Source organism: Falco punctatus (assembly GCF_963210335.1).
Source record: "Falco punctatus genome assembly, chromosome: 14".
Classification (NCBI taxonomy): domain Eukaryota; kingdom Metazoa; phylum Chordata; class Aves; order Falconiformes; family Falconidae; genus Falco; species Falco punctatus.
Window position 1 is genome coordinate 15,515,752 of NC_137594.1, and position 27,847 is coordinate 15,543,598.

Sequence of the window (27,847 nt, forward strand, 5' to 3'; positions counted from 1 at the left end):
TGGATGTATTTAAAAACGAAAGTGTGATTATTTAAAAGAAACCTCTCTTAGAAAGAATGTTCACCAGTAAAATAATTTTCTTTATGCTAGATACACTAGGGAGGCAGGAGTCCGTTCTCTGGATCGGAAGCTGGGAGCTATTTGCAGAGCCGTGGCGGTGAAAGTGGCAGAGGGACAGCACAAAGAAACAAAGCCAGATCGTGCTGAAGTGGGTGAAGGAGAAGGTGTGTATCTTTTGCATGTTTTATCAAAAAGGAAAATTCTAATATAGTCTTTAGGAAGCTGATTTATCAACTTTTTCTCCCTTTTTATGCATCTTTAAGGGCTGTTTTTAAAAGCTTTGCAAATAGAGTAACATTCTTATTATGCATGCTTCGAGTCATGCTGAATTATGGCTTGGGACATAAGTAATTTCAGCCTACCGGGCTGGTAATTGAGAAGTGCAATGGATCTGTTTCATATCTTAGGTACGCAGTTATGATTTGTGTATGTTTCTATGTCTTCCTAGGCTTTTTTATGCAAATCTTTCACTTCTTTTCCTTTAATGAAAGACTAAGCATGGCTTTAGTTATTGTATTTTAAAAGATTCTTTAACTGTGCTATGCATGCTCTACCAGCTCAGAACTCAATCTAGTAATTTTGTTGTACTCTAAAATAAATGTCTGCTTTAAGAGCTTTAAATTAGAAAGGTTTAGGGGTTCTTTTTATGTGCCTTTTAAGACTGCACTTATTCTAAGCCTCTTGGAGCTTTGGTAACTTGTCGACTTCAGTAAGTCTGTTCTTGTTTCCCATGTATACAGACAATAATGACAATTATTCCCAGTTATCCAGCAGACAGAATGAAACCTAAACATAAAATTCTCAAACAGCAAAAGTACTCAGGTAACTTCTTCACCAGTAAACGTAGACCTCTTGCTAGTCTTGAAATAGAAGGAGGGAAGTAAGATGTCAGGCCCATAACCCAGTTCATGTGCAACTTGCAGCTGGTGACTGCTCCCTTTTTCATCCCCAAATTAATGTTCTCTTTAATAAAAATGAACATCCGTGCTGAGTTTGGTGAAACATACCACGCAAAGCATAGGCAACTGTGCTTTTATTCCAGCCAGTTGCTGATGCAGGATCTCGCTGTACACAGCGGTTTTCTGTTGGAGGCTTCAGAGCGCTCGTTGCAGCACTAGATGCTGCAGGAGCCCTCAGTGCAGGGTAGATGAGAAATGGGAAAGGACAGAATCTGAACCTGAAGTTGAACTTCTAAAATGTGGGTAGTCCTTAGTCTCAGTAAAATCCAGCAAGCAGGGTGTTGGGTGTTTTATTTGTTTTTTAAAGACTGCAATGAGTCCAGGTGACACTTTCTGACAAGAAACGCTGCCAGTCTGTCAGAGAACAATTGTGCCAGAGGACACCAGAAAGCAAAACCTGCAGAATGGCTGCTTGCTTTTGCTGCAGAATACTCACAAACTTAAAATGCTAAACGGACCCCTGTTGGTTTGATGTTGTGAAAGACTGCACAACTTAGCCAATGTGGAAAAAAACTTTAAGTTTTAACATCTGTATAGAACTAGAATAGTTCTGGACTGGTTTAGAGGACAAGTAAGGAGACTTATTACCTGTTCCTTTAAAATAAAGCAGTGTACAAGCCTGAACAGTGCCCCTCCTCCTTTCAGAGAGTAAATCCTGGGGGAGGAAATAAAACCAGTATTTATACAAACAGTGGTACTAATTAGAAGAGTAAATGAAGAAGAGTTTTACCCATAGCAAAAACTTGTGTAATTTGTCTCTGGAAATCGGTTTATTGATGGTCTTTCAACTTTACCTTGCTTTTTTTCCCTAACTCACTATTTCCCATCTGAAAATTAAATCATCTTTCACCTTGCAGAGTTTTCTAAGACCATAATGCCTGTGGAAGCTGTAATGTCAGCAGATTGAATTTGGTCTACAAATCGGTGTTCTCTTAAGCGGATTTTCTTAGAAAATGAACTTTCTTTAAGTTTGGCTTAAGGAAAGTGAACTGTCGCAGTAGCAGTGGCTGTGCATGTGTGAATGACTGCGCAGTTTGAGTTGTCCCATCTACATTAAAAGGAAGAGCTTTAAAGATGTATTTATTAATGCTTTCCATTTATATCATGTGCGTCTTGTCTACCTTCTCTCTTCTGTGCTGGATGTATTTTTTCTGAAGTCGAACACTGAGTTTGTCGACGTTTCTGTGATACCTTAACTTGCTCTTGAACCAGAACCCTGAGCCTTTGGGCTGTGGTGGCCAGGCTTACTAGCATCAAGCAGTATCAGAAGCCTTTGCTACTGTCACTTTTTTTGATAGTAGTTTTGACAAGTCATATTTTTAAAATATTTCTCTGCACTGCAGGGTAGTGTATCTAAAATGTGCTTTAAAGGTCTAATGTGATTGCTGAATAAAGTGTGTCATTCTGCTCTTCAGGCCTTCTGATAAAAGAAATAAAAAGTAGGTTCAGAGCACAACTACCGATACTATAAGAAGAAAACGTTTTGCCATTAAAGCAAAGAACAAAAAGGAACTGTATTAGACATCGCAATCCAGCGAGGGAGGTATTTACATTGTTAAAATTAGCACTGGACTTGCAACTTAGATATTTACACTGTTAAAATTAGTGCTGGACTTGCATTTTACCAAAGCTAAGTGAAAACAGCAAGCTAAGTGCTTTAAAAGAGGGCAAAATGCTAGCATTTTAGCTTGACACACAATTTGGAGTAAGTCCAGAAGAAATGAGCTATGAAGAGTTGCCTTTGTACTTCTGGAATTGAAACTGTGCATAAGAAAAAGCTGTATTAATAGAAGGAGTCCAAGGCACAGGTGGTTCTATAGTTAAACTTCAGTAGTATGAAGGCATGTGTAGAATTGTGCAGTCTGCAAAATGTGTTTTATTTTGTACTAATAATGTGATTATACCCTGCTGTATTTTTAGCAGAGTATTGTCACTTGTTGGGAATGTATGAGAGCAGCACCCTTTTAAAAAATATTTTGTTTAGTTTTCATTCAGTCTGTTGGAAACAACCAAGTATTTAAAACAAAACACAGAAATATCCCCAGACTCTTGGAAGTTGACGCAAATAACGGGATGTAGCCTATATTTATATCTTTGGAAATAATTTTTTTTCCTGTTGATTAGTGGACATTTGTGCAGTTGTGAGTAGTGATGATTAATTTTTATTTCATATAATGAATGACTCTGGAAGAATAGTTAATCAAGTTGTCTCTTAATAGTTTCATTTAGAATTATTTCTTGATTATTTTTTTTCCTTTATCTGTATAAGACCTATAATTCATTTTTGCTTTACACATTTGTCAGTTACTAGTGTGGGATTGAGACTACATTTAGTACATTCATATGTCATGACTTGTGAATAAGAGAGAGCAAGTTACAAGCTTGCTTTGTAGATTCTGACTTGCTAAAGCACAATTTGTATGATTTGTAGCGTATCAGAATAGTGACATGGTGCGTATTGTGTTTATTCAGCTGAGTGCCTTCTGGCTTGTGGGTTTGTAATATAAGTTGAAAGCCATTAGGTGGTAGAACCACAAAATTTCCATCATTATGTTGAGTAAATCAGATTTTTACCTCAGAGGAGCATCTGTTTTCAAGGCTTTGTAAGCATCAGACTTTTTTGCACTGTTTGACAGTAGGCTCTAAAAATTGAGGATACCTGCCATAGCACAACCGATGCTAGGAGATATGCTGTCAAGCCGTGTTTAGCACTTTCCAAAAATGCATGACTGAAATACAGTGGCAGCTTTGTATTGCCTTGCTCGCTCCTTTGACTCCAGAGCTTTATGATGAAGTTGGCAAGTGGAGGAGTGTTTTAGTTTGCGTCAGTCATTGAATTTGTAGAGTGAACTTCAGCAAAAACAAATGGAGTAATTTTTCAGACCTCTCCAGGGAGTCATCCTCCTGTACAGTAACACTATCTGATATTTTACTGAAACACTATCTAAGATTTATGAGACATTAATCTAGTCTTTGACACTAGAAGAAATTCTAGGAGTCACAAAAATATGTGAAACTCTCCTTCTATTTTAGTGCAACTGCCTTGAGAATACAATGCAGCGACTGTGCACATCATATCATGATACAGCAGTTGAAACCCAGAGTGAAAAATGATTTGTCTAATTCAGACTTGAAAGGAGGTTTAGGACAGGTACTATGTAATAACTAAAAGTGATTAAAGGAGGATTCTATCCATGTTGAAACCAAGGCTTTGGAAGTACTTAAATATTCACATAACCCAGTAATACAGTACAGTTTGTTCTACTCCTTGTGGATGGAAACAACCCTTGGGTTTGAGTTTAAATGCAAGTTTGACTGAAATGGTCAACGTGAACTGAAACATGTAGACCCTATTCTCCCTCCCCCAACCTGGGCTTAATGCATTTTATTCACAAAACTTTTATTATGCATGACTTGGGGGGTGTGTGCTTATTTTTAGTATGTATAAGAGCTTTAATAGCTAGGCTAACGTCACTACTCATGCAAAAAGTGACCTGTTCTATGTTATAGCTAAAACTCAGCACTTCCAGCAGCACGGGATCTCCCATAGCACTGGGAAATGAGCTGATGAAATCTGATCAGAATAAATCCCACGGTGGTATGACTGTAGGCACTCAAGTTTGAGCTCAGCTGTGCCAGCATTAGTACACTTATCAGCTCTGCAGACAGTAATATGTGGTTCTTTCTAAAAATTGTTTGGAATGTCTTTGCTCTTTTAGGCCAAAGAGACATAAATGTTATGAAGAGTTGGGTTTATATGCAAACTTATTTTTTATCATGTTAATTTATCTAAATATTCTTGCATGAAAACCTGAAATTGAAGTTCTAGAATAACAATGTGTATTTGAAGATCAGAAGTGTTGGAACGGAATTATTTTGTGAGAAGAGAAATTTTCTGATCCTGGGGGGGAAAAATAGGCATAGCATTAAATTGTAAGTATACAAGTGTTTAGTAGAATTGAGGTCCCAGGAAGTATTTTCTTTTGGAAAGGAACTGTTCTGAAAGTAACACTTCCCAAGTACCTAGTGCATAAAATTTAAGTTGAACGATGGAAAGTTGCTTTTAAGATGTAGTTTCATGTTATGCCTGGCTTTGAATGCGGACTCTTGTCCACAAGGGCAATCCCATCCTTTCCTACCTCAATGTAGTTTTGCAGAGTGAGTTTGCTAGTTTGGAGGGGTTAAAAGAATTCTAGGTTGGTCTGTTGTGTGCTGAAGCATCTGCTAGTAAATCAGGTGAGAAAAAAGAACACGCTATGTTCCCTTTAATTGCCTGCACACTTGAAGCCTCTTCTTCCATGCTTATGCTCTTTCATATACCTCTTCATAGCAATTTGGCAAAAGAGGATATGTTATGTTAAAAGCTGTGTAAAAAATTGAGGTTTCTATTATATTCTTATATCTTGGCCAGTAAGTATGGCTAGAAATCTCTAAGACTTATGTATTACTAGTGTTTAATTTAAGTTTGGTTTGTGAGGAGCTGAGAAATTGCTACGTGTTGAGAAAGTTTTAGGCTTTTTTATTCACTCATTTCCATAATACCTCTAGAAGAAAGTAGCAGTCTTAAATTCTTGAATCTTCGTCTTTCTGCTATGGAATTCCTTTTTAGATTAAATCCTGAATTATATGTAGCATTTCATTATCAGTATGTTTTCTTAGGAGTCCATTTTCTTACAAATCCAGTATTTACATGCAAGATTTTGTTTTGGGAATTTGCTAAGGCAGATTCTTGAGGAACATTGTCGTGATCTTTGCTGAGTAGCTGCAGATTCTGCTCTTAAAAATTTGCAAACATAATCTTTTTTTTGTTGGTTCATCCTTTTTTGAATTTTGTTTTTGTTTTTATGGAGGGGTGTTTGGGGCCGGGGGGGGCGGTGTTGCTTGATTTTTTTTGTTATTCTTTTCCAATTTTTAAATGTCAAAACAACTCATTACCATGCTGCTTTTGTTTAAGCAGTAATGTAATAGTAAATTGCAGGTGGTTCCTCCAGTGCAGTGTGGAGCTCTCTTAAGGGCACTTTGACTTCATAGCTTATTTCTGCAACTGAACTCAAAATGTAAGATGATCCAGCTGTTGTTCTAACAAAAAGTTCTGTTTCTGGTAACGTGAATGTGTCATTTAACTTGTACTGTGGTTTATGGCTGTTCTGAAATAGGTAGGTAACACGTATTTGTCATCATTAATGGAAATCTTAATTACTTGCGTCTTTATAGATTCTCCGTGGTCAGCACTTCTTATAAAGGTGACGAAAGAAGATGGCTTTTTCCTTCAAAGAAAAAGTTCATGTTTGTAATTATATTTTGGAACATCACTGTATGCTTTTATAGAAAAATAGATAATGTTGGGATTTAGGTTAATATTTTTAGAAAAAGCCTGGAGTTTGTTGTTGTTACAGATTATAAAATGGGGGCGACTCATTAGGTTATATAAACTCAAAGAAAGAGTTTCTGGTTCTTTTAATAGGGCAGGTGGCCTCAAAAATTACCTACTGATTTGTTTATGAGAGTCTGTCTCCTTCAGCTGTGTATGTAGAGCTAGATGAAATAAGAGCAAGCAGAAATGGAGAATTGTGTGTGTTAGGTAGTACAATCTTGGTACAGAACAAACCCAGTTATTTTTAAACTCAGTTTTGTTTTAAAGTAAGAATTGTCATATCAAATTACACAAGTTTTGAAGATCCATTGCGTTGAAATTGCAGTCTGAGTTGCAAGAATAGCATGCAGGGTGACATTTTCTAGACTTGCTAGTATTTGAATTTATTATGTACAGAAATAGTAGCTCAACAAAAATATAGAGACACGCTGGAACAACAGGAGGGCCATCCGACTAAGGCAGTGTTTACAGTAAAGGAATGGGATTTATGCATGGAGCAATGAGTTGTACAATGGACAGATTAGTGGTTGTTGGATAGTAACTATTAGATTTGAGTCCTGAATGAAAGCTGAGTTGATGTTATTATGGTAATCGTGATGTAGAATGTTTTCCTTGATACTGTATGAAGGCATTAGTGAGAATTGCAGTGCAACAAAATGAACTGTAAAAAGGCTTTTGTATATCAGGATTTACAAAAGGATAGTTTGTGTGTTGTGAAAGGAGACGTTCTCTTTGCATCCATTCTGAGAATTTTGCAGCACAGAACACCTCTGTTATATTAAATAGATTAGATCAGTGATTTGTGTTTTTTCTATAACTGTTTAAATTCCTGGAGCTTCATTTATTGTGTATGCATTAGTAGGCAAAGGAAGACATTTTTTTTTTTTCTCAAAAATAAAGAAGAGTTCAAAGAAAGGAAGCAACAGCAGGTAATTTCCCAAAAAGTGGTGCAGAAGTCTTGAAGCTCAGGATATATTCCTGGGTAATGTAGACCATTGCTTTAAATGTATCTTAGGCTTGTGTTTTTGGGGTGAGAAGAAATACCTTCACTACATGTATGTGTGCAATGATTTTCTTAATGGCAGCCTCAGGGCAGGGAGGCACTGCCATAAAACTGCCATGGAACCTTAGAAACATCTGGATTGTTCAAGTATTTTTCATTTCTCTGATATATGTTTCACTGAAATGTTGCTTAGGGCATTTGACAAAATGGTAATGAGCCTTATGCATCTGGATCAAATTCTGTGGGGAAATGATTCCCTGCTTACATTTTCCTTCTGCATACGGTTGCTTAAGTAGATGTGCAGTGTAGGCCCAATACAAATGATGTTTAAGTTCTTGAGCTTATTCGTGCAAACAACCGGCTGTGTAGTCTGGTTTAAAACAATTTTGAGGCTTTGATATTTATATGATCCCTATTACAGTTCACTTTTGTATAGGAAACACATTTGTAGAGGAAACAGAAGTTTTAAGGAAATTCTGCAAAGGAAACAATTGTGTAGGTAAGAAATACAATCATACTGCAAATGGAGGAAGGAAGGAGAACACTTTTGAATCCATAACTTACTGCTTTAATTATGTCATCCCTTCTTGATGATACTTAAGTATATTGCATTCAAATGTGTCAGGCTAACTGGGTTTTGTGGCCCTTCCTGAAGGGTATGTTACATCTGTAGGTATTTCTGAAAATGCCTAATAATTTGATCTTTGAGGATTATTTTTTTTTAGTTGTTATTGATCAAGGCACCTTAGAAATACCTCGCCCAACAAAGAAAAGAGCAGAGCCCTGTGTGAGTGCAGTATTTCAAAACAAAAACCATAGATGAAGATGTTACACTGAAATTGCAGATAAATATGTTACACCAAAATTGTCTGAGGTTCTCCCCCCGCGCAAAGACTGTGGACGCTGTGTTCTGAACCGGCTGTTGAACAAGCAAGGGATGTCAATTCTGTGAATTAAGCTACCCTATCTAGCGAAAGATGTCCCTGCCTGCGGTGCGGGGTTTGGACTAGATAATCTTCAGAGGTCCCTTCCAACCCAAACCATTCTGTGCTGGAGTAAAGCCGCAGTAGTCACGAAGCAAAACTCCAAGTAGGACAGGTAAGGTCGGAGTATGTGCTGCGCAGGCTGCGTATGGGTGGGCTGTGCTGCGCTGGGGTGGTGGTTCCACCTGGCAGCCTGGAAGGAGGCAGCACACCAGGGCTCCCCCACGGGAGCTGGTTTCTCTGCGATCTCTGTGTAGCAGCTTCTGTGCCTGGTCAGCTGGCGCTGAGCACCAGGGTGTGGAGAGAGGCAGTTACAGGCAGTAAGTGGCACTGCCCGTGTTGGATACTGTGGAGTGAGATGTTACTGAAAGTAACGCAGGCTGGCGGTAAGTCACACAGGCATGTGGCAAAGCAATGTGTAAATCTGGCCATTTGACAGAACTTATTAGTGTCAGAAGTTACGCATTTAAATCCTTGCAGACAGAGACCACAGAGAGCACGGTTGTAAATGTGCATAAAAAGAACAGCAGGATTGCCACATTCGGCTCCAGAGTCTGTATTATGCTACATTAAATGTGATCATCTCCTACAAATACTATTTTTATGCACAAATCTGATGAAAAGTGCGAAGGCCTAAATGCACTTAACGTGTTTTGCTATTTGACCTAGTTTCAAATGCATTTAAACAAGAGAGTTGCATCTCTGTCAGTGCTCTAGATTTAATGTCATCTTTGCTGAACAGTTGGAACGTGTTTAGGCTTAATAATTGAATTTGATGCCATCTTTAATTTGGCAAGATTTTTATGAAAGATGGTTTAAGCCCACTTTCATGAACAGAATTTCTAAGTTGTTTATTTTTCTCGTCACAAGTTTTTTTTTAATTCCTGTGTGAAGAAAGACTGCTACAAATCCTAAATTAGTTTTTCTTCTCTTAGATTGCAAAGAGCATGTCACAGAAGACGCAAAACCAGAATCCATCAGTGACACAGCTGACCTGGCTCTGCCACCTGAAATGCCGATTTTAATTGATTTCCATGCTTTAAAAGATATCCTGGGGCCACCCATGTATGATACGGAGGTAACATCCTCATTTGTTTCTGCTTGACTCCTGTTTCTGTCTGGTTTGACTAGCTGTCTCTTTTATTGCTATTGATTGAGTTTATACAATATTAACTTTTTAAAAAATGTTTTAGTAATGGAACTGCTTCTTTGTGTTCCACCAAGTGGGGTTTTTTTCACCTAAAAAAGGTTTTGTTTTGTTTTAATTCAGGGTACATAAATAACATAATGGCATGACTTTCTCTTAGCAGAGATGCCTGCAGCAGTGCTTAAGAATGTGGTGGTGTTTTTTTCCGTTTATAACAACTTTGCTTTTGTTTGGGGGATGTTTGGTGGTCTTGGGAAAGAAGCCAAAAGTAGAACCCAGGAATCCTGTCTCTGAGGAGCTCTTTAAGGACTGTCCCGCATACCTCCTTAAAGCCAGTCAGCGTTTTTGGGGTATTAAAACCACTTCAGTTTGCACCAGAAGTTCTCAGACATTCTTTAGATTTATGTGACTCGTAGCTATTAAAAATGTTTTATGATCAGTCAGGTACCTCCAGCTTCCTGGTACCAGCTCTGTTCCTCAGCAGGCATATTCCAGAATTCTGTCTTGCCCCCATCTGTATTTTGCGACATCCTGTGAAAATGCCATCAATTGAAATAGTTTGTTAGTTTGGGATTCTCTTTGCAGCATTTACACTGCAGTTACTCTCCGCTTTACTTCAGGTGAACCGATTGAGCATAAGTAGTATATATTACACTGTGACAGGAAGCCAGTTGTTGATGGAATGCTAAATTCTTCCGTCTTTCTCCTGGAGAAGAGATCAGTAAACCAGTAAGTTATGGAGAAAATAGAAATCAAGGGACAACTACCAGATGAGGCAGAATTCAAACTTTTAAGAACTTTCTTGTGGCAATAATCCTCTCCTAGATGAGAGAACAAGACTCCGGTGGGATTTTGAGGATGAAATATGCAGAGGAAGCAGGAGAAAATGAGCGATTGTTAAGAAATAAGTCAGTTTTTAGACCTGAACAGAGTTTTTTGCTTATGAAGGTTTTATCATGGAGGAGATTCTTAATAAAGAGACAGAAATGAGAAAACAAACTGAAAGGTGACAGCACTGTTGACTGTGTTAGAGGATTATGGTGGTCTGGTGGAAGCTGGGGGGAATGGGAAGCAAGGAAGACCTGGTGGCTCACTTGGCTGAGTTTTTTCACATTGGTCATTTGTGTCCTGACTTATTTCTTTTTACTTTTGGAAATTAGAAGAGATTGCTCTTTAGGCAAATTGCTGTATTGTAAGCAACTTGCCTTCTTTGTTTTCATCCCTCAGAAGCCACTATACCCAATAATAAAATCACACAAGACAGTTCAAGGCCATTTTAAGTAGGAAGGTAGTGTGGATGCACTTCAGCGTGGTTTGGAATGACTGTAGCCATCAGATCATTTGTAATACTCCTATGGAAATTTTTCCCAGTCTGTCCTATCTTTTTCTCACTACGTGACTTTTAGAAACAATTACTGGAAAATAGCATGTGGGTTTTTTTCAGAATTTTCATTTCGAAGTATGTTATATACTTCAGACATCTGGTCTTTGGAGCTAGACTGCTGCAGGATCCTTTGGCTTTTTAGTGCTTGAACTGCAGATGCACATAAAGCCATTGTGGTAAATTGAACTTAATAATCAAGCCAGTACTCTGATTTCTACAGTCTTTATTAGTTTCATAAAGGTGCTAAAAAATAAATTGAATTTTTTTTAATTTGTACAAAAGTTCTGGTCACTTGCAATGTACTGCTAGTTCCCAGTCACGAGTAGATTTAATTCAAGTAAATATGAATTTTGGTCATACTTCTTAGAAATTAGATTGTAGGCCAAGAAATATGCTAATATGTAACTATCCTTAGATGTTCTGCCTAGTTTTGAACTTTTTCTGGAGTTGATTATTCGTTCAGGTTTGGTAGCGTGGCTGTGTTGGCAAATAATTTCTGCTATTTTGTCCTTTTTTGACAGGAGTAAGTAGTGCAAGTAAAATTTTTAAAGTGTGGTTCTCAGTTCCAAATATACGAATAACATGAGTGGTGGGTTGGGGGTGGTTTGCCATGAATAGTTGCCATGAATATGCATATAAGTATTTCCTGGGTCTGCTGGCCTGTATAAGCTGAAATAAGACTGACTGAAGCTTTTGACCTGTGTCTCAAAGGTTTTTTAAATGTTCCCATATTTAGCAGGCAAATTAAGTAGTGCGTAAATAGAACTAGTGATGAATCCCCACAGCATCAATTCCTGGAGCAGCTCAGGATTTATTTTCATGTACTATTTGCTGTATTTATTAACGAGTCAATATTTTTCAGTACACACTTTATGATTTTTTCCATGTCAGTTGCTCAGATAGTCGTGTAACTCCTGCTTTAATGAATTTTCCCAAGTAACCTATTATTCCTTTAAATTTTCTCAAGTGCACCCAAGATTCTTTCAAATGAAGATTGTGACTCCTGCCTCAATGCCAGTCATCTCAGATTGGCTGCTGGTGTTTTTTCCTGGTTTTCTAGTGTTTTGTAGTCTTCAGTGTGTGTCTCTTCCTTTCTGTATCTGGCCTTTAAAGCTTCACCTCTGACCTGCATTTGCTGTTTATAATTAGCTGAAATAAAGATACAGTGGAGGCAGCCACCAGATCAGTACTTGGATGAGACTGAGCAAACAGACCTGAAAACATGACGTGACTTAATTGATCTGTTGTCCTTCAGGGAATGCCTAAAAATAAGTGATTCAGCTTTCAGCTTTTCAGTGTGTTGCCTGTATATTTTCTGCAGAGGTCTCCCAGCAGAAAGGCATGGCAGAATATTCAGCCCATACTTGCGGGATTAATTCATTTATTGCAAAGAAAAATAATCTTACGTATCACCCTACAGAACAAATGTTGGAATAAATCACATAGCAATGCTTTGGAAGAATAATCTTGACATTAGTTTGAAGTGTAAAACATTATTGGCACCACAGGAAGGCCCTTCAGAATTAGTCTGTGTCCTCATAATGTAAGTGGAGTTGAAGTGACAGAAGCTGCAGGTCAGTGAAATTACCTGTTGTAGGAAATGAAAATGCAGATGCCATAAAAGAATAGCTCTATTCCACGGGACACACAATTCTAAGGAACAAAGGAGGGTATCTTCTAGAAGCAAAACCTGTACAACGCACAGGTTTAGACAGGCATTTTTATCTAAGAAGTATCAGTCTTGCGGTGATGTTTCTGGGAAATCCTCTTCCCTTAAAGGAAGCTGCTGTTACATAGTTTGCCTGCAGTGGTTTGCTAGGGAATGCATCGGGGGGGTAGACGAGAACAAAGGTTTGTACAGTCAGGTGGGCAGAACCTGTGGAAGGACAACAAAGCTGCTAGAGGCCAGCAAGTAACTTAGGACTGGTTCTCCTTTCCCATTATGAATCAGTGACTTAATAGCTTTTTGTCAGTTAACGCTGACTTCCAAAGTAGCTCCAAAACTGCAGACTTGCGGATGATGTCTCTTCTTATTGATCTTAATAACCTTGAATATTTTAAAATAGATGACTGAAGTAAATTTTAAGACTTTAGTTTGCAGTGCCCAGGCAGCTATTCATCTACTCTGATTACAGCTAAATTGTAGCTGAGTTGGTCTCACCTAGAGAAACTGTCAAAAGACTGTTCATGTAGGTCAGTGACCTATTTTGCCATCATCTGACAGACATGACCAGTCACCAGCTGATCGTAATAGTCATTTTTATTTGAAGTTGTTTAAAAAGTATAAGTAAGGATTTTTTCCCATTTCAATTCCTCTGACTTTTTGCGAGAAGAAATTACTCAGAGGTGCCAGGAGCGATTGAGTCTTGTGGGGCTCACTGTAACACTTCGTAGGTACGTTTAATGTAACATAACGTGCTTTCCTCTAAGTATTGTATGTGTGTATTTTTAGGGATTTTTTTTTTCAGAGGTCTTTTCTGAAGACAGTTATCAAAGCTGCCAGGCATTTGGTGTACGTATGCCTGTCAACACGGACCAGTTGGCGTTCAGGTGAGGAGGCTGCAGCAGAGGTCGCACAGTCTCTAGCAGTACAGCAGGAGAAGTTGCTGCCTCTTAGTCTGCCAGTTAGTGGGAAGAATGATGGTTGAAAGGTGATTAACACTTACTACACGCCTGGTTTCTCTTACCAGATCTCAGCTTCCTTGCGAAAGGAGGAGGTCCCTGCCTAGTCCGAGGATAGAGGAATGTGTTTATACTGAGATAAATGACGAATCTTTAGAACCATTTATTTTTTGACCTTTAGTCATGTTTGCTTTTTTCTGCCCCTGTGCTCTCGAACAGTGGAATTAGTCTGTAAACTGTTTTGAATTGATATAGTTAGAGCCAATGCTAACATCCAGTCCAAAAAAAAAGGAAAAGAAAACAAAATACCCTGAACCAACAAACCTGGTGATGGCTGCTTTGGGATGGGAGAGGGTATGGGTGGTTACTTTTGTTCGTTATAGCTGAAACGTTTGAAACCACGACAGGTTGCCAAAACACAAGATTGTGTCAAGTATAAAGGAGAAGGCTTCAGTGTTGTGGTATTTCAGTGTAACCAGGAAGAATTGATTTTGTTAACCTGAGTTACTAGGCAATTGCTAAGCTAATCAGAGTAAGTCCCTGTAACTAATAAAACAGGGAGTGGATGTAGAAACTGATGTTAACAAAAATGAAGACGTTTGGTAAGGTGAGGCATTTTGATACAGTAAAAGTGAAATACTCTATTATGTACAACTTTTGTAAATGCTGGAAAAAGAAATGTCCATTCCAGCTAAATTATGCTATTAACATCACACGGCGGGATGTCGTTCAAAACACGTAGGTAACCGAGAGCCACAAGAGACCCAAGGAGAGGGGCTGCGTGGCTTCCTTCGCTTTAGCGTGCGGTAAGTACGGTGACTACCTTACCTGGTCAGCTAGATCCAGGAGTGCAGCAGTAGTCCCGCTGGCCGCTCTGCTTGTCCCTCCTGACAGCTGGAGTGCTGTGTCCACCAGGAGCTCCTGGCCCAGCGCAGCTTTGCTATAGTCAGCGCTGGTGCTGCCGGCACTGTGCCTCTGCCGTGTGCCCATTTCCCTCAAACCAAGAAACGGTGATCCTGAGCGGGGGGCATATTTCAAATCTTAGTTGTCAAACTTACAGGATGATAGCGCTTGATGGTCCATTAGAGCATTTAGCAAAGCATGTAATACAAAATCAGAAATTATAACAAGAAGCATGTATGTTTAATTTCATTTTGTAGGCCTTTAAAAGCTTTTCTGTGATTAACTAATTCTCTTGCATGAGAGACTTGTTTCTGTCATTTATCTGCATTGTCTACAGCTACAAGTAGTACTACTTGTGTGTTTGTAAATGAGCATTATTTTTTTTTAAATGTGCACTCTTTTTTTGGCCTGTAACTAGAGGCAGCAGCTGTAGAGTGAATAGTTGTTCACTCTTACGGCACGAAGGAAGCAGTTTTCTGTTTGTGAAACAGGAAGGAGGAACTGAGCGTTAACAACTTTATGGTCTTGATTTTGATTCTTTTCTTGTGATGTGGATGGATTTCAGCCTAATACTGAAATGTTAATGTTTGTCTCCCATTTAGAAAGGGAATTCTTGTTCTGGTAATCTCACAGAAGACGATATTGTTCTGCTTAGGTAATCCACTGCTGCTGTTTGACTTGGAAAACTTCAGGCCTGTGTACTGCTCGGGGACTTCTTGCAGCAGCATTTCCAGTGGGCTTACAGAGTTTCAGTAAGGGGCTGAGAATACTTGGTAACTTACTGTCTTTGGAGCTTAGAAATCAAAGTATTTCTAATACGGCCAGCCCACGGCAGGGCTGTACAGGTATTTCTGCCTCTGGACCAAAGGCACGCGGTTGTACCGCCTTCTGTACAGGTTTTGCTGATTTTGCAGCTGGGCTGATGGTTAAAAGCAAGTCAGCTTCGCATGCACAGAGCTTTGCCTTTTCAGTGTCGGTACCGAGCCTGGTTAGTTTACTTCTCTGCTAACTCTTGGAAGGAAGCAAAATGAAAGCGTAAGATTCTGGTAAGTTCTGCAGGGCAGAACGAGTTGATGCTAGAGGAAAAAAACCTGTCTGTTGCTCCGAATTTGCAGGTACAATGGAATGTTAATTACGCTTAGAAGGGACAAAAGTAGTTTGGCAAATTTTAATGCAACTAAAATGCAGATTTCAGAATTGGAATTCTTTTAGTATGGTTCTATTGTGAGGCTCCTTTTGACTGGTTTTCTATCCAAGAAATATTTCTTTAAATTCTTTAAACAGTTTAATGAAGGATTAATCCCTTTCAGGAATTAATCAAATGGACTTTCAATTCTGCATTTCAGTAAGAGACAAAATTATTTTGAAACGGGCCTATCGCTTTATTTTACAAAGGAGTGTTTGTCTTTTGCTCTAGTCACCGTCTGGCACAGTAAAAATTTATCCAATTTCTTCTCTGCCTTGTAATAAATACATAACTTAGTACTCCAGAACATGCTGAATAGCTGTGTGATCTTTCATCGGGGTTTCTTCAACTCCTTGAAGCTCAGGAAAACAAAAGGACTTTCTGTATATTCTAAAAGAATCTCTCAGACAAAGGGAAAAGAAAAAATCAAAACCTGGAACTTTCATGGAAACATCCTGCCTCTTTCCTTCTCTTAACACGGGAGAGTGAGGTTTGGAGGCCTCTTACTCTCAGCAGTAGCTGGGCATAGGCAGACTCTTAGATAAGTAGATCATGGTCTTGTGTGGGTAGAGCTTGCTTAACTACTGGTAATTACTAACGGGGGTTAGCCGGATGTCCCATCCTCTTTCACGTCGAGCCTGCTCGCAGACCCGTGTTTTCATGATTCAAAACTTTATAGAAGTTTGCAATGAATAAAATCAGCGCATTGTCCAACAGTAATTTGGGCAGTGCAACCACCTTTAAAAGGGCTTTTAGATAACGTTTGGGAGCAAAGCTGGCTGGTTCGTATAAGTAACAGAGTCGGGGCAAATATACCTCTAGCAGATGGATTAAGTCATGTAAGCATTCGGTCAGGATTGACTGAAGTCCTTTGAAGAGAAAAAGTCTCATTGAACTGTTGGGGGTGGGGAAGGTTTCAGGAATGATATACCCAGATGTTTGCCGTTGCCTTAAGCTAAGCAGCCACATACAGCTCTGATTCTGTAATTAATGTTTACACATAATGCAGAATTACTGCTGCATTAAAAAAAAAAAAAAAAAAAAAAAAAAAGGAGAGATCACTTAGGCTTCACTTTTGTGTTTGAGCGGATACAGTTGCCTTCAAAGCAACTGTGAAATTGTTTTTGCAATAGTTTTGTTACAGTTGTTTTCTGAACTGTTTCCTGTGTTGTTTTCCTTCAGGTGTCTGAACGCCTAAGTCAGCCAGGAGTAGCCATAGGCTTGGCTTGGACTCCCTTAGGGGGAGAGATCATGTTTGTGGAAGCAAGTCGCATGGATGGAGAAGGGCAGCTGACTTTGACTGGTCAGCTCGGAGATGTGATGAAGGAGTCGGCGCATCTTGCAATTAGCTGGTTGCGCAGCAATGCAAAGAGATACCAGCTGACCAACGGTAGGATGGGGGAGAGGGCAGGGCAGAGCTGTATTGCATTATAGAGACTGCAGGGATGCACATAAAGGAAGCATTAATATTGCATGGAAATTAAATGTCCTAAAACTTGGTATGTTCAATAATTCAGCAGGTTGTAACATCGCTGAGTAACAGCGGAAGTTACTTGTACTCATTGTGGAAATGTATTAAGTGTTGCCTTAACGGAGACAGGGTTTTCCAGCCATCAGTGCTATACCGAGCAGGAAAGCAGCTCTGGAGCTCCTGGTTTGTAGTTCCTTCCCTGACTGCTGGCAGGCTGAGGCGTCAGTGGCCCGGCACACGGGTCAGTCGCGGCGGGGTATGAGCTTCTCTGCTGATTCTCCCTCCCTGCAACAACCCGGAGGGCTGGGGACGGCCTGTGCCCAGGTGCTGCTCCTTAGCTGTGGCAGACACCACCTCTTACTCATTCCCACTCGAGACACACAAGGCTGTAGTCTTCCTCTAAAATTAAGACGCTGTTTCTGTTAAAGGTAGGTTTTCGTGGTGTAAGTTTTAGTATTTTGAGCACTCACTGGCTCTGTACGGTAGCTGTTAACTGCAGCACAAAAGACTTTAGCAAGAAACTTTTAACTCTTGGTTTTTGCGTGAACCCCCCCAAGAGTTCTGGAAACTTGCTTGCTGGTTTCACTGTCAGCTGGAGTCAGAGAACTGTCCAGTATCTGTTGTTCCTTGTGGCAGTTCAGACAGGTGAGCCCAGGCTGAACCGCTGTACGAAGTGCTGCTGGCGTAAGCTGTGTACACATTTACCTCTAGTCTGTGCTGTGATGTCCTGCAGGGTCAGGTAAGGTGAAAAGATCTAAATGAGAGATTTACGTGATAATATTGGTTAATGCTGCGTTTCTGTGGAGTGCTGATTTGGCAGTATGTTCTCCGAAAATTGACATTTATGGTTTGGGACATTAAAAAAACCTTACAATTATGGGTAGAGATTCCTTGTTTTCTACACTAATCCCCACTCTGAATTTCCCAGTGCATGCAAATGCCAAGCTTATCGGTTAACTTGTTACGGTTTTGTCTAGGAACCTGGATGGAGCAAAGCCGCTTGGGTTTTCTTTTTGTTTGTTTTTCTAGGGCTTCTGCAATAGAGTGTTTTTTCAGCCTACTGTTTAAAAAATAGGGCTAAGACTTTTAGTTCTCGGGGGGGCTTTTAAAATAAAGACCAGGAACAAAATGGGTTTAGATTTTTCACATTCAAACCCTTTTTTTTTTTTTTTTTCTTAAGCTTCTGGAAGTTTTGATCTCCTTGACAACACTGACATCCATCTGCACTTCCCAGCTGGAGCTGTCACAAAAGATGGACCATCTGCTGGTGTTACCATAGTAACCTGTCTTGCTTCACTCTTCAGTGGGCGGCTGGTGTGCTCAGATGTAGCCATGACAGGAGAAATTACACTAAGAGGCCTTGTTCTTCCAGTAAGTATCATCTGAGTAAAGACCTAAGTTGTATTAATTCTCCCTGTTCTGGATATAAAATCTGTTCGTAGCCAGCTACAAAAGCGAAGTCTTGCTGGATCGTTCCTTAGGAGCAATCCAGTCTCTTCTGGTGCAGTGGTAAGAGGCTGAGGGCAGCCAGCTCCTCCTCCTGTACCGCTCCTCCCTCTGCTCTGCATTTCACAGCAAAACTATAGCCCTGATGCTGTTTTCAGGGAAAGCACGTTAAAAGGGCTCGTTAGAAAGGAAATACGGACATCTTAAAATTCAAGATGGTTCCAAAATAGGTATTGCAATTTCTAAACACGCTTTCTCAAACTATTCCCATGGCAGTCTTTCCAGTTTCTTTGAAAAGTTGTTTCTTAAAGCTTTTACAATTGTGTATAGCTGATTCTTGAAACCATCTCTATGTATGTATGTATTTTTAGATTTTGTTTCCTTGTATCTAGTTCAGCTGAACTGTGTTCCCATAAAGATTTTTCAAAGCCATGAGGGCAATGGACAGTTTTCAAAGAAATACACCAGGCTCCATTTGCTCCTCAAAACCAAGTGATTAAGCAGATACAGGAGTTACCATCTGATGTCAAATGATGGACAAAGGAAGGATAATTTGGAAATACTTTGTTTCATGCAGTAGAGTAAACCAGCGAGAACATGACACGGCAGCAGGCTAGAAGCATCTCTGAAACAACCAGCGTTCTGCTAGCAGTCAAGACTGACAAGACCGCCTGTTGTTCAAGGGTCCAGTGAAAAATAAATGCAGCATTAACTGATCTGGTGCAAGTTTGCCTTCCCAGTAAACCACCTGTATTGCACCAGTGACCAAATTCTGCCTGTTAAGGCAGGTGCAGAAATGAGGTACCTGCTCAACCAGGTTTGCCTTCGTTCGGAATGGCACCTGGAATCTCGCGGAGAGCATCACTTCATGCACGCGAACGCCGTTACCCGCCCCTGCCGCCTGGCAGCCGTGCGGTAAGCACGCAGCATCGTCCCGCCTAGAGGGGCCAGCACATGGACTTGCCGTTCACTACTACCCCGTGGTACGGCAGCCTAAATCTTGCCCTTGGCGCTGTAACACACGGCTTCCCCTTCTGCTAAAGCCTTGTAAAATTACAGGTTCCTTCTGTAAGGTGGTCTTCACCTAGGATTAGAAAAGAGTTCAAGGGGGAAGAAGCTACAGCTGATGACTAAAAGGGAAAGTAATTTAAAACCCCTCTTTACATCTCGTTACAAACTCACACAGGTGGCTTATTGCAGTGAGCCCTGGTGTTCTAGTGCAAAGCCCTCTCTGCTGTGTTGGAGCATGGGTCTGCAAGACCATTTTCCCCCAGAACGTATTACTGCCTTTGTCTTGAAAATTTTCTGTTCTAACGCAGGTACAGGCTTTCAGTGAACCATATGAAACAACTGCGCTAGGAAAAACGGCCTTAAGGGGAAACAAAATCCTGAAAAATAATTACTTTTCCATTATTGATACTCTTGTATCTGCATTGCTAGATTAATAACAAGAGGAAAAAAATTAGAATGAAGTGTTACAGAAAGAGTACTGTAACTTATTAACATATTTTCCTCATTAAGCATATAATGAGCTAAAACTATGGCTGCATTTTTAATTGCTTTCCTAAATGACTGGGGGAGGGAGAACCTTTCATTAAATTTAACTCCTGATGTGATTTGTTACACTAATTACTGTATTGGATTAGTGTCTTGCATTTTTTTGATGTATATTTCTTCTCCTTATTAGGTTGGGGGAATTAAAGACAAAGTCCTGGCAGCACACCGAGCTGGCCTGAAGAGAGTTATCATTCCTCGAAGAAATGAAAAAGATCTTGAAGAAATTGCAGCAAACGTACGGCAAGATCTGACTTTTGTTACGGCAAGCTGTCTAGATGAAGTCCTTAATGCAGCTTTTGATGGAGGATTTGCAGCTAAGCCCAGAGTTGAGCGCTTGAATAGTAAACTTTAAGCAGCCAGCCTGAGATTTCTTCTGTATCAAATGTAAGAGATCAGTAACAATCAGCTACATATGTATGAAGCAGAAGTATGAGCTAAACTTGATTGTTTAAAATGCGGGTGTAAATGCAATCAAAATAAAACTACTACTTCAGCAGTTAACAACCCCAAACCACGTTTTACCAGCATTTGCTGCCTTTTACTATCATCGGCAAAGAATCTTAAAAGAAATACTCATTTCCTGGTAGGTTCAAGCATGAGAAAGCTGAAGCCATTGAGAAAGTATTCCGTAGCTTACTCAGCATAACGTATAGAAATGCCAGCAGCTGACAACATCCTTAAAGAGGACGCACCCAGGGGAATGCAAACAGGGAATGCTGCTGTGCAGCCCCGTGAGCTGCATCCAGGGAACACGCACTGCGAGCAAGAGAGCCTCACGGAGGGGGCCGTTACCGAAAGCAATTTACTGCAAGGGGTGGGTTACTTAGTGAATAACATTGTGTGCTCAGGAGCAGCACGGGAAGAGCAAGGTTTCTGAAGTCTAAAAAATATGCTTAAGTGATCTGAAGGGAAGCAATACGGTCTCAATTAAGTCCTTTCAGCGCTCAGTTCTAGTTTGTAGCAAGGTCAATGCAGACATCGCTTTTCAAACCTAAATACAGGAAGCAAGTCCAGAAGAACTGAAATGTACTAGTTCTGCATAGAAGGGGGGGGAGGGGGGTAACACCAGAGCGCGTGTACGCATAGTTGTACTTACCGCCCCAGAAGCGGGTGGAGCATATCTGGCAACTTTATGAAAAAGCCTGGTGCCGTTTGGGAGGGACACAGTACGTACACGTCCTTCCTTCTTGCCTGACACAAAAAGTTACATCCATTGAAACAATGCCAAAAAATACTGGATCATTAAACTGCATTAGGCACTGCATACCGGGAATAACTGCAGGTTTAAGAAAGTCTATGGGTGTCCTATCTCAGGTGACAGCTTTGCCTCTTGTCTTCCCTTGAATGTCAGTGAAAAAGTTTAAACTTATCTAATGTAAGATCTTCGAGTTTTTCATTGTTTGGTACGAGGGCCAACCACAAGAGAAAACCCAGTATGTTCTGTTCTCTTCTTGCTCACTGGTTCCAAAACAAACTCAAGTGTGCTTATGAAATGCAAATTGTATCAGTGACAAAAGCCTATTACAGAAGCAGCCAATAAATCAAAAGTAGTAGTGTGGTTTGCTTTCCTTTCTATAGATAGAAAGCTGATTTACCTGGAATATAATATCACTGACTACTAAATTCAGTGGGTATTTCTGCACCTGATTTACAACAGATTTTACAATTTCCACAGAAGACTTCATCTAATAAAATGATAAGAAACCCAACCCTTTTGTTTTGCTATTTTAAGAATTCTACTCTTAGTCATTCGCTGGCCAAGCTCCCAGAGTAAGAGGCAACAAACACAGCATCTCAGAACACTTCTGCCTTACAAAATACTCGAACGTAAAAAGCGCACAGAAACTAGACAATCAGTAAGACACCAGAAAGGTACGATAACTGATGCACTGCTTTGCCTTTAATCAAAAACCAGTAGGGTGTAAAAAAACCCTTTACCAAACTCAATGCAGATCCAGTAACAGTCCCGCACTACTGTGCACTAGTGAGAGAGCAGACGTGCATGGAATTACAGTGCAGTGTTTATACATGTGGAAACAACCTGCGTTTTTTTGAAAGACATTTCCGTAGCAATTTCGCTAGAGAAGAACAGAGAGCTGCTCCTAAGAAATGTTAAGCAATGACTTTGCCTGCCACACCACTCCGGCCCCTAAGTCCTGCCCACAAGGACTCTGAAAGGTGAGGGCTGTGATGCCGTTCTGCAGCCATGAGCGGGCATTTACTGACAGCTTTCCACCTTCCCGCCTGCTTGCAGCGCTGACTTGGTTATATTACTTTGTTGAAATTGTTTTAAATAAAATTTGAGCATTACCCAGGAGATCTGGACAATCTGCGCAGCAGCAAGCCACAACCGTAAACAACTTTTACGGTAATTTCAATACCTTAGGGACTGTTCTGCTTTACAACTGACAGTTAAATGGACCCCGTATTAAATGTGCCCCTCAGAATATTCCGTAAGAGAGCTAAAGCTTATCAAAGCAAAGAGGCAAGCAGCAGCGGCTCCTCTCCTCTGTCCACACTACAAATTGCTACGGATAGTAACTATCCCACTAGTGCAATTCATGCTTTAATCACAGTAGCTCTGAAAGGATACTGGATAATACAACAGGACAGGCAGCAATACAGAACAGTTCAGCTGCTTTAATTGCAAAGCGCTACTGCAAACAAGAACTACACGACGTGTCGAAACAGAACCCAGACATTAACATCCACATTTGTCAAACATTTTCCTCTTAAGGCTTTTTTTAAAGGGCAATGAAAAACAACGGAGGTAGTGCTAGTAGACGAATGCAAGATCTACTGCAGTTCATCTGTTGAAGACAAATTTGAATACTCTTTCCCAATACAGCAAAGTAAGTTAGTACTTTCTAAAATAAATAGCTAATGTTAAGACAATGCCAGGCTTTAATACACCATTTATTTTAGATACGGTAGTAAACTGTACAGATTTCTAGTATGTTTTCTTATATATAACAGAGCATAATTGACTTACCAGATCCTCAAACTCTTTCGAGGAGATCCACTGAATCAGGCTTCTAATACTTTTGAGGATCTGGACCTAAGTATAATTTGTTTAATCATTCCGTCTGATGATGGACATCACATATTTTACACTGTGGGTTTTTTTTAAACACCAAATGGAGTTTTTGTTTACAATTACTTCGTTTACATTGCAGTAAATCAGCATACATTAGTTATGCTATAGCATTTGTCAGCTGTAAAACATGACAAGAACTGTCTGACCATACCAGTTAGCTTCTAAAGCTCATTACGAATGCAAGTTTTGAAGTCCCCTTCACCAGTAGTCTTGGATCTTCAGCCCACTCTAGCCTGAACGAAATGACCGTGGATCAGTGCAACAAGGTTTTAAGATTCACAGTTCTTTTGGGGACGCTACGCAAGTTGCACCATTCCAAGTACAGGCAGCAGCAAACAGTCCTACACAATTTGCGTGCTTACGCAGCACTGCTCCTCTCTCATCCCAAGCACCAGACTGCGGAGGGTTCTCACAGGCTCTTTACTAGATTCTCTTAACCGAACTGCAGAGCTGAAAATCAGATAACAGCAGGCCAAGCCAGCCAAGCACGAGTGAGCAAGTGAGACTGTGAGTCAGTGTATTACTCTAAAAATATCTGAAATATTTAGCCAAGTTTCTGTCAAAGACCAGAAGATAAGCCAGAGGTAAATGCAGACAAGCTTAATTAGGTGCAAATAATTACTGAATTTAAAAGACTGCAAACAATTAGTTGTACGTTCATAAGGAAAAAAAATGCTAGATTGCAGGATTTTTTGAAGCATTTATCTACTGTCACAAGGTACCGGTACATCTTTTAAATGAGATCTGTGCACAGTTCAAACAGCCGAAATACCAAATTTTAAGAATTGAAATTTTCACTACATGAAGCCAACTATTTCCGTAATATTTTATTAATCAAACCTGATGGATCTTATGTTCCTTACCTGTAGAACTACTTACCTCATCATGCATCAAAATAATAACAAGAGTTGTCTTTAGAGATCAACTTCAGATAAGAAAGACAGTGCACAGTAAATAAACTATTTTAATGTGTTACAAAAGCAGTTCATAGCCAGCCTACCTCCCCAAACAGATGCCCACTACCGCTACGTTTGACAAAGATTCCTTTCAAACAGCTTGAGGTGAAACAGCTTTTCACCTTACTCTATTGTGTCTCTGCATCCATGTTTTGCAACACAAATACCATATACATTCATGGTGAAAATTTTCACATACAGGCAGTCTGCACAAAGCCCGATATCCTTCAAAATCCCTTAGGGCTGGTGAATCACACCTGCGAGAGATTATTTGCATTGTAATGTGGATCATGTCACTAAAATGATATACAAAAATCAGTTCAAGACAGTAACAACCCAAAGACGGGAAGACAAGAAACTGAGCAAGAATATCAATGTGTCAAACTTTGAGCTAAAGTTGTGTGGTTTTGGTTTTGGGGTTGTTTTTTTTTTTGGATTTGCCAGGTATTCTTTTAATGACAAATATAAAAGGAGTTAAAACATCTCATTCTGGCTGCCTTAAAAAAAAAACAAACAAACAACAAACCAAACCCAAAAACCAACAAATGGTCTGGTTTTATAATTACAAATACTGTGTAAGACAATACCTCCTTTGCACTGCAAAACCAACAAATACAAGGATGCAATCAAGTTTCTAAGCATGTCTAAATTTGGAACATGAATTTTTTTTAATTCAGAAAATTCTTAAGAATTGTTCTTTTTTGGTAGAAGATAACTCAAAGTACAACAACATCTAGACCTGTTTTTAAAGGAGCTTTCTTTCCTGATACATCTTTGAACATAAGTACTCCTTGCGAGTTCAGTACATTCACAAAATAGCTCAATTAAGAACAGTATCACCAATGAATTGACTACTGGAAAGAGACAAAATTTACCAAACATACAGAAATGTAACTTGTACCATAGCAATTATGCATATCAAAAGATGACACCTGTAATTAATTTTAAAAAGATACAAAAAAGAGAAAAACCTGAATTACAGAAAAGAAAGTCATATTTATTTAATGAAAAACTAGAAGTTAATAAAAATTAGCAAATACACAAAAAATATACACAAACAGCAGCAATACTATGTAGTGACTTACAAAGGGGGGGTGGGGGGGAGGAGGGGAAGCAGCGGCCAGAGACCAGACTGCTCAACATGGCTTGTCAGTCAAAGGGGAGAGGAAAAAAACACAAACAAAAACACGAAACAGTATCCTTTTCAACAGTACAATCAATCTACAAACATGTTTTTAGAATTATTTTACAACATTTCCTGTAGAATCAATTCTTAATACAAAAGATGCCCATTTTGGGTGTATATATATTTTCAGTGGTTTACTGTTGACTTATTTTAAATATATTAGTGTTACTACATGCAACTGCTTCCTGTAATTTAACAGCCTTTCCTTTTATTTACCTTCATATATGTCTACCCTCCATCTACCAAATAATTTGTCTGAGTCAAAGATGGTTACCCTAGGTTCTGCTAAATTAAATGCAACGGTTTTAAACACTGGCCTGAAGAGGTTTGATTGCCATTTCAACACATGGATATAGTTACATTGATGCCTAAATTGCCATTTTCTGCAAAGAGCTGTGCAATGCTGGTGTCAAAGACTAGACAGTCACTATTCATAATGGCTGTTGCAATTCCCTCATGAATAGATCGAGGAGTTGCTTCCCAAGTCAATCGCCGCCTATGACCATTTAACTCAAGTCGATAAGCAAAGTTTTCTGCTTGCTTGCGTGTTCCTATCAGCTGTACAATTGCAAAGAACTGCTGGTGACCATCATATTTCTCCTGTTTCTCCAATACTAGCATGAAATGAAAGCCAAAACAAGACTGCATCATAACCCAGTCAACAGCACCAGGAAGATTAATGTCTGTAGCAAGGAACACTATATCTTCGCCCTGAAGTGTTGTAATGGACTTATGTTGATGCATCAGGTGTGGCATTACAGCATCCAGAGAACCTTGCCATTTACATGAAGCACCGGGACATGGACAGGAATAAGGCCTAAACTCACACAGCTCCTCATGGTCTGCCTTCTCTGTGTGTGGCAAAGTTATCTCGCATCCGGAAGAGGCATATTTACATGGGAATAGTACAGAATTGGCAACTTTCTCCATAGCCAGGTTACGAATGGAGCCCAGCGGGCCTCGGCAAGTTGGGCAGCACGTAAGTTTGGGGCGACAGTTGCTACAAACAAGGTGCCCACTCTGACACTGAAGAATTGGTGGCAGCACATAGTCAAAACACACAGGACACTCAAAGAGACTAGCCAAGTCATTATTGGAAGCTGTAGTGCCCGTCAGGGCAGGCACCCGCTGTGATGGCGTACACTTTGAAGTACCTGTAGGTAGTGCTGTAGCAGTCTGACGGCTCATTTCTGTAACAGAAGAGAGAAAAAAGAATGAGTATCTAAACACATGTTGTTTTCCTCTATGTACAGTATTTCTTGATTTACAAAGAAGCCTCAAAAGAAAACAGATACAAATGAAAATGAACCATGTAATGCAAACTGTCAATACGTTACGTGTAGGATATCGATTGTGCCGCATACGATACAGACACTTGTGTGACGTGCAAGCTTAACAAGTGAAGAAGTTCTGCTAATCACTCTGAAGTGGAATGCACCTATTGGAAGCTGCAAGGGAGACGAGTAAAGATATGCTACAAATGTAACTGAAATCCTCAAAGTTTGTTGCTCTTGGTTGGGTTTTTTGAATATTACATTTACGAAACGCTCCACCCAGATCACTTGTGTGTAACAACTAGCACTATGGAACAACTGTACGGCTGAATTTTAAGTTGCTGTGTATTTAGTGAGATGAGAGACTAGCCATTTTTAATGAAAAAATGATCATCCAGGTATGACCTTCTCAGTAATCATGTTTACTGGGGGGTGGGGGGGGTGGGGGGTGTGTTAAATTGAAAAACAATAGAAAGGAAAACCACAGCAAAAAAGATTACTACACTGCTTTTTGCCCAGGATGGGACAGTGACTCTTCATTTTCCTTAGACTGTTACTATAAGACCCACAGCTTGTAAAGCTCATCCACTGCTTCAGCTTCCTGAATGAAGCCATTTGTGAAGATAACATTAAAGGGGAAAAAAAAGCAACTGTTTTATTGAATTTCCCAAATAAGACCAGACATTCAAAAGATTAAATTTGAGAATTTTAACACATAAGTACACAAACATTTCTAGTAACTTGAAAAGGCACTGCTGATGAAGTTTTACATTCAGTGGAGTTTATGCTGAAGTTCTGTTCTTTTCAACATCCCCAGACAAAAGTTAACAGCTGTCTGAGCAAACAGCTTGCTCAAGCATTCAACAGATGCAGTGAAAGTACCGTATTTTTAACGTTATGAATGCTACACTTTTTCCTGCACCCCCTAACTCTCCTTCTTCTTGTGCAAAAGGAATTACTAGTACTACGAGAAAAAATAAACACTCCATTTTGAGAAAATAAACCTTACCTTCGTAGGTTAAGGAAAGTTAAGTAAAATGCTATCTAAAATTGGCTTCTGTTACACAGTCAAATTCTTAGCCACTTCAAGTGCCTCTCTACAAGTACACCAGCTCTGGTTCTGTCACGTATGTATAAAGCTCTCAAAATAAACCTCATCTTTTGATTTCCTTGCTACTTGACATGGAGATACCAGGCAATAGGCAAGCTTCCCATATTTAAAGTAGTTTCACCCATAAA

At 39.7% G+C, this 27,847-nt stretch overlaps 2 protein-coding genes across 8 annotated transcripts in view; one reads left to right on the top strand and one right to left on the bottom strand.

Annotated features, from left to right (window-relative positions):
• The window catches only part of LONP2 (lon peptidase 2, peroxisomal), a 44,479-nt gene extending 22,675 nt beyond the window's left edge, over nucleotides 1–21,804 (top strand). The window contains exons 11-15 of the mRNA XM_080410872.1: nucleotides 91–224; nucleotides 9,315–9,457; nucleotides 16,804–17,011; nucleotides 18,273–18,463; nucleotides 20,226–21,804. Of these exons, the coding sequence (XP_080266998.1) occupies nucleotides 91–224; nucleotides 9,315–9,457; nucleotides 16,804–17,011; nucleotides 18,273–18,463; nucleotides 20,226–20,447 (898 nt within the window). The 3' untranslated portion in view covers nucleotides 20,448–21,804. The remainder of the gene's footprint in view (nucleotides 1–90; nucleotides 225–9,314; nucleotides 9,458–16,803; nucleotides 17,012–18,272; nucleotides 18,464–20,225) is intronic.
• Nucleotides 21,805–21,975: 171 nt separating this feature from the next.
• SIAH1 (siah E3 ubiquitin protein ligase 1) overlaps nucleotides 21,976–27,847 on the bottom strand; it is a 64,997-nt gene continuing 59,125 nt past the window's right edge. For all 7 annotated transcript variants that reach the window (XM_080410876.1, XM_080410874.1, XM_080410875.1 and 4 more), the window contains exon 2: nucleotides 21,976–26,524. In XM_080410876.1, coding sequence (XP_080267002.1) covers nucleotides 25,674–26,522 — 849 coding nt within the window. In that variant the 5' untranslated portion in view covers nucleotides 26,523–26,524 and the 3' untranslated portion in view covers nucleotides 21,976–25,673. The remainder of the gene's footprint in view (nucleotides 26,525–27,847) is intronic.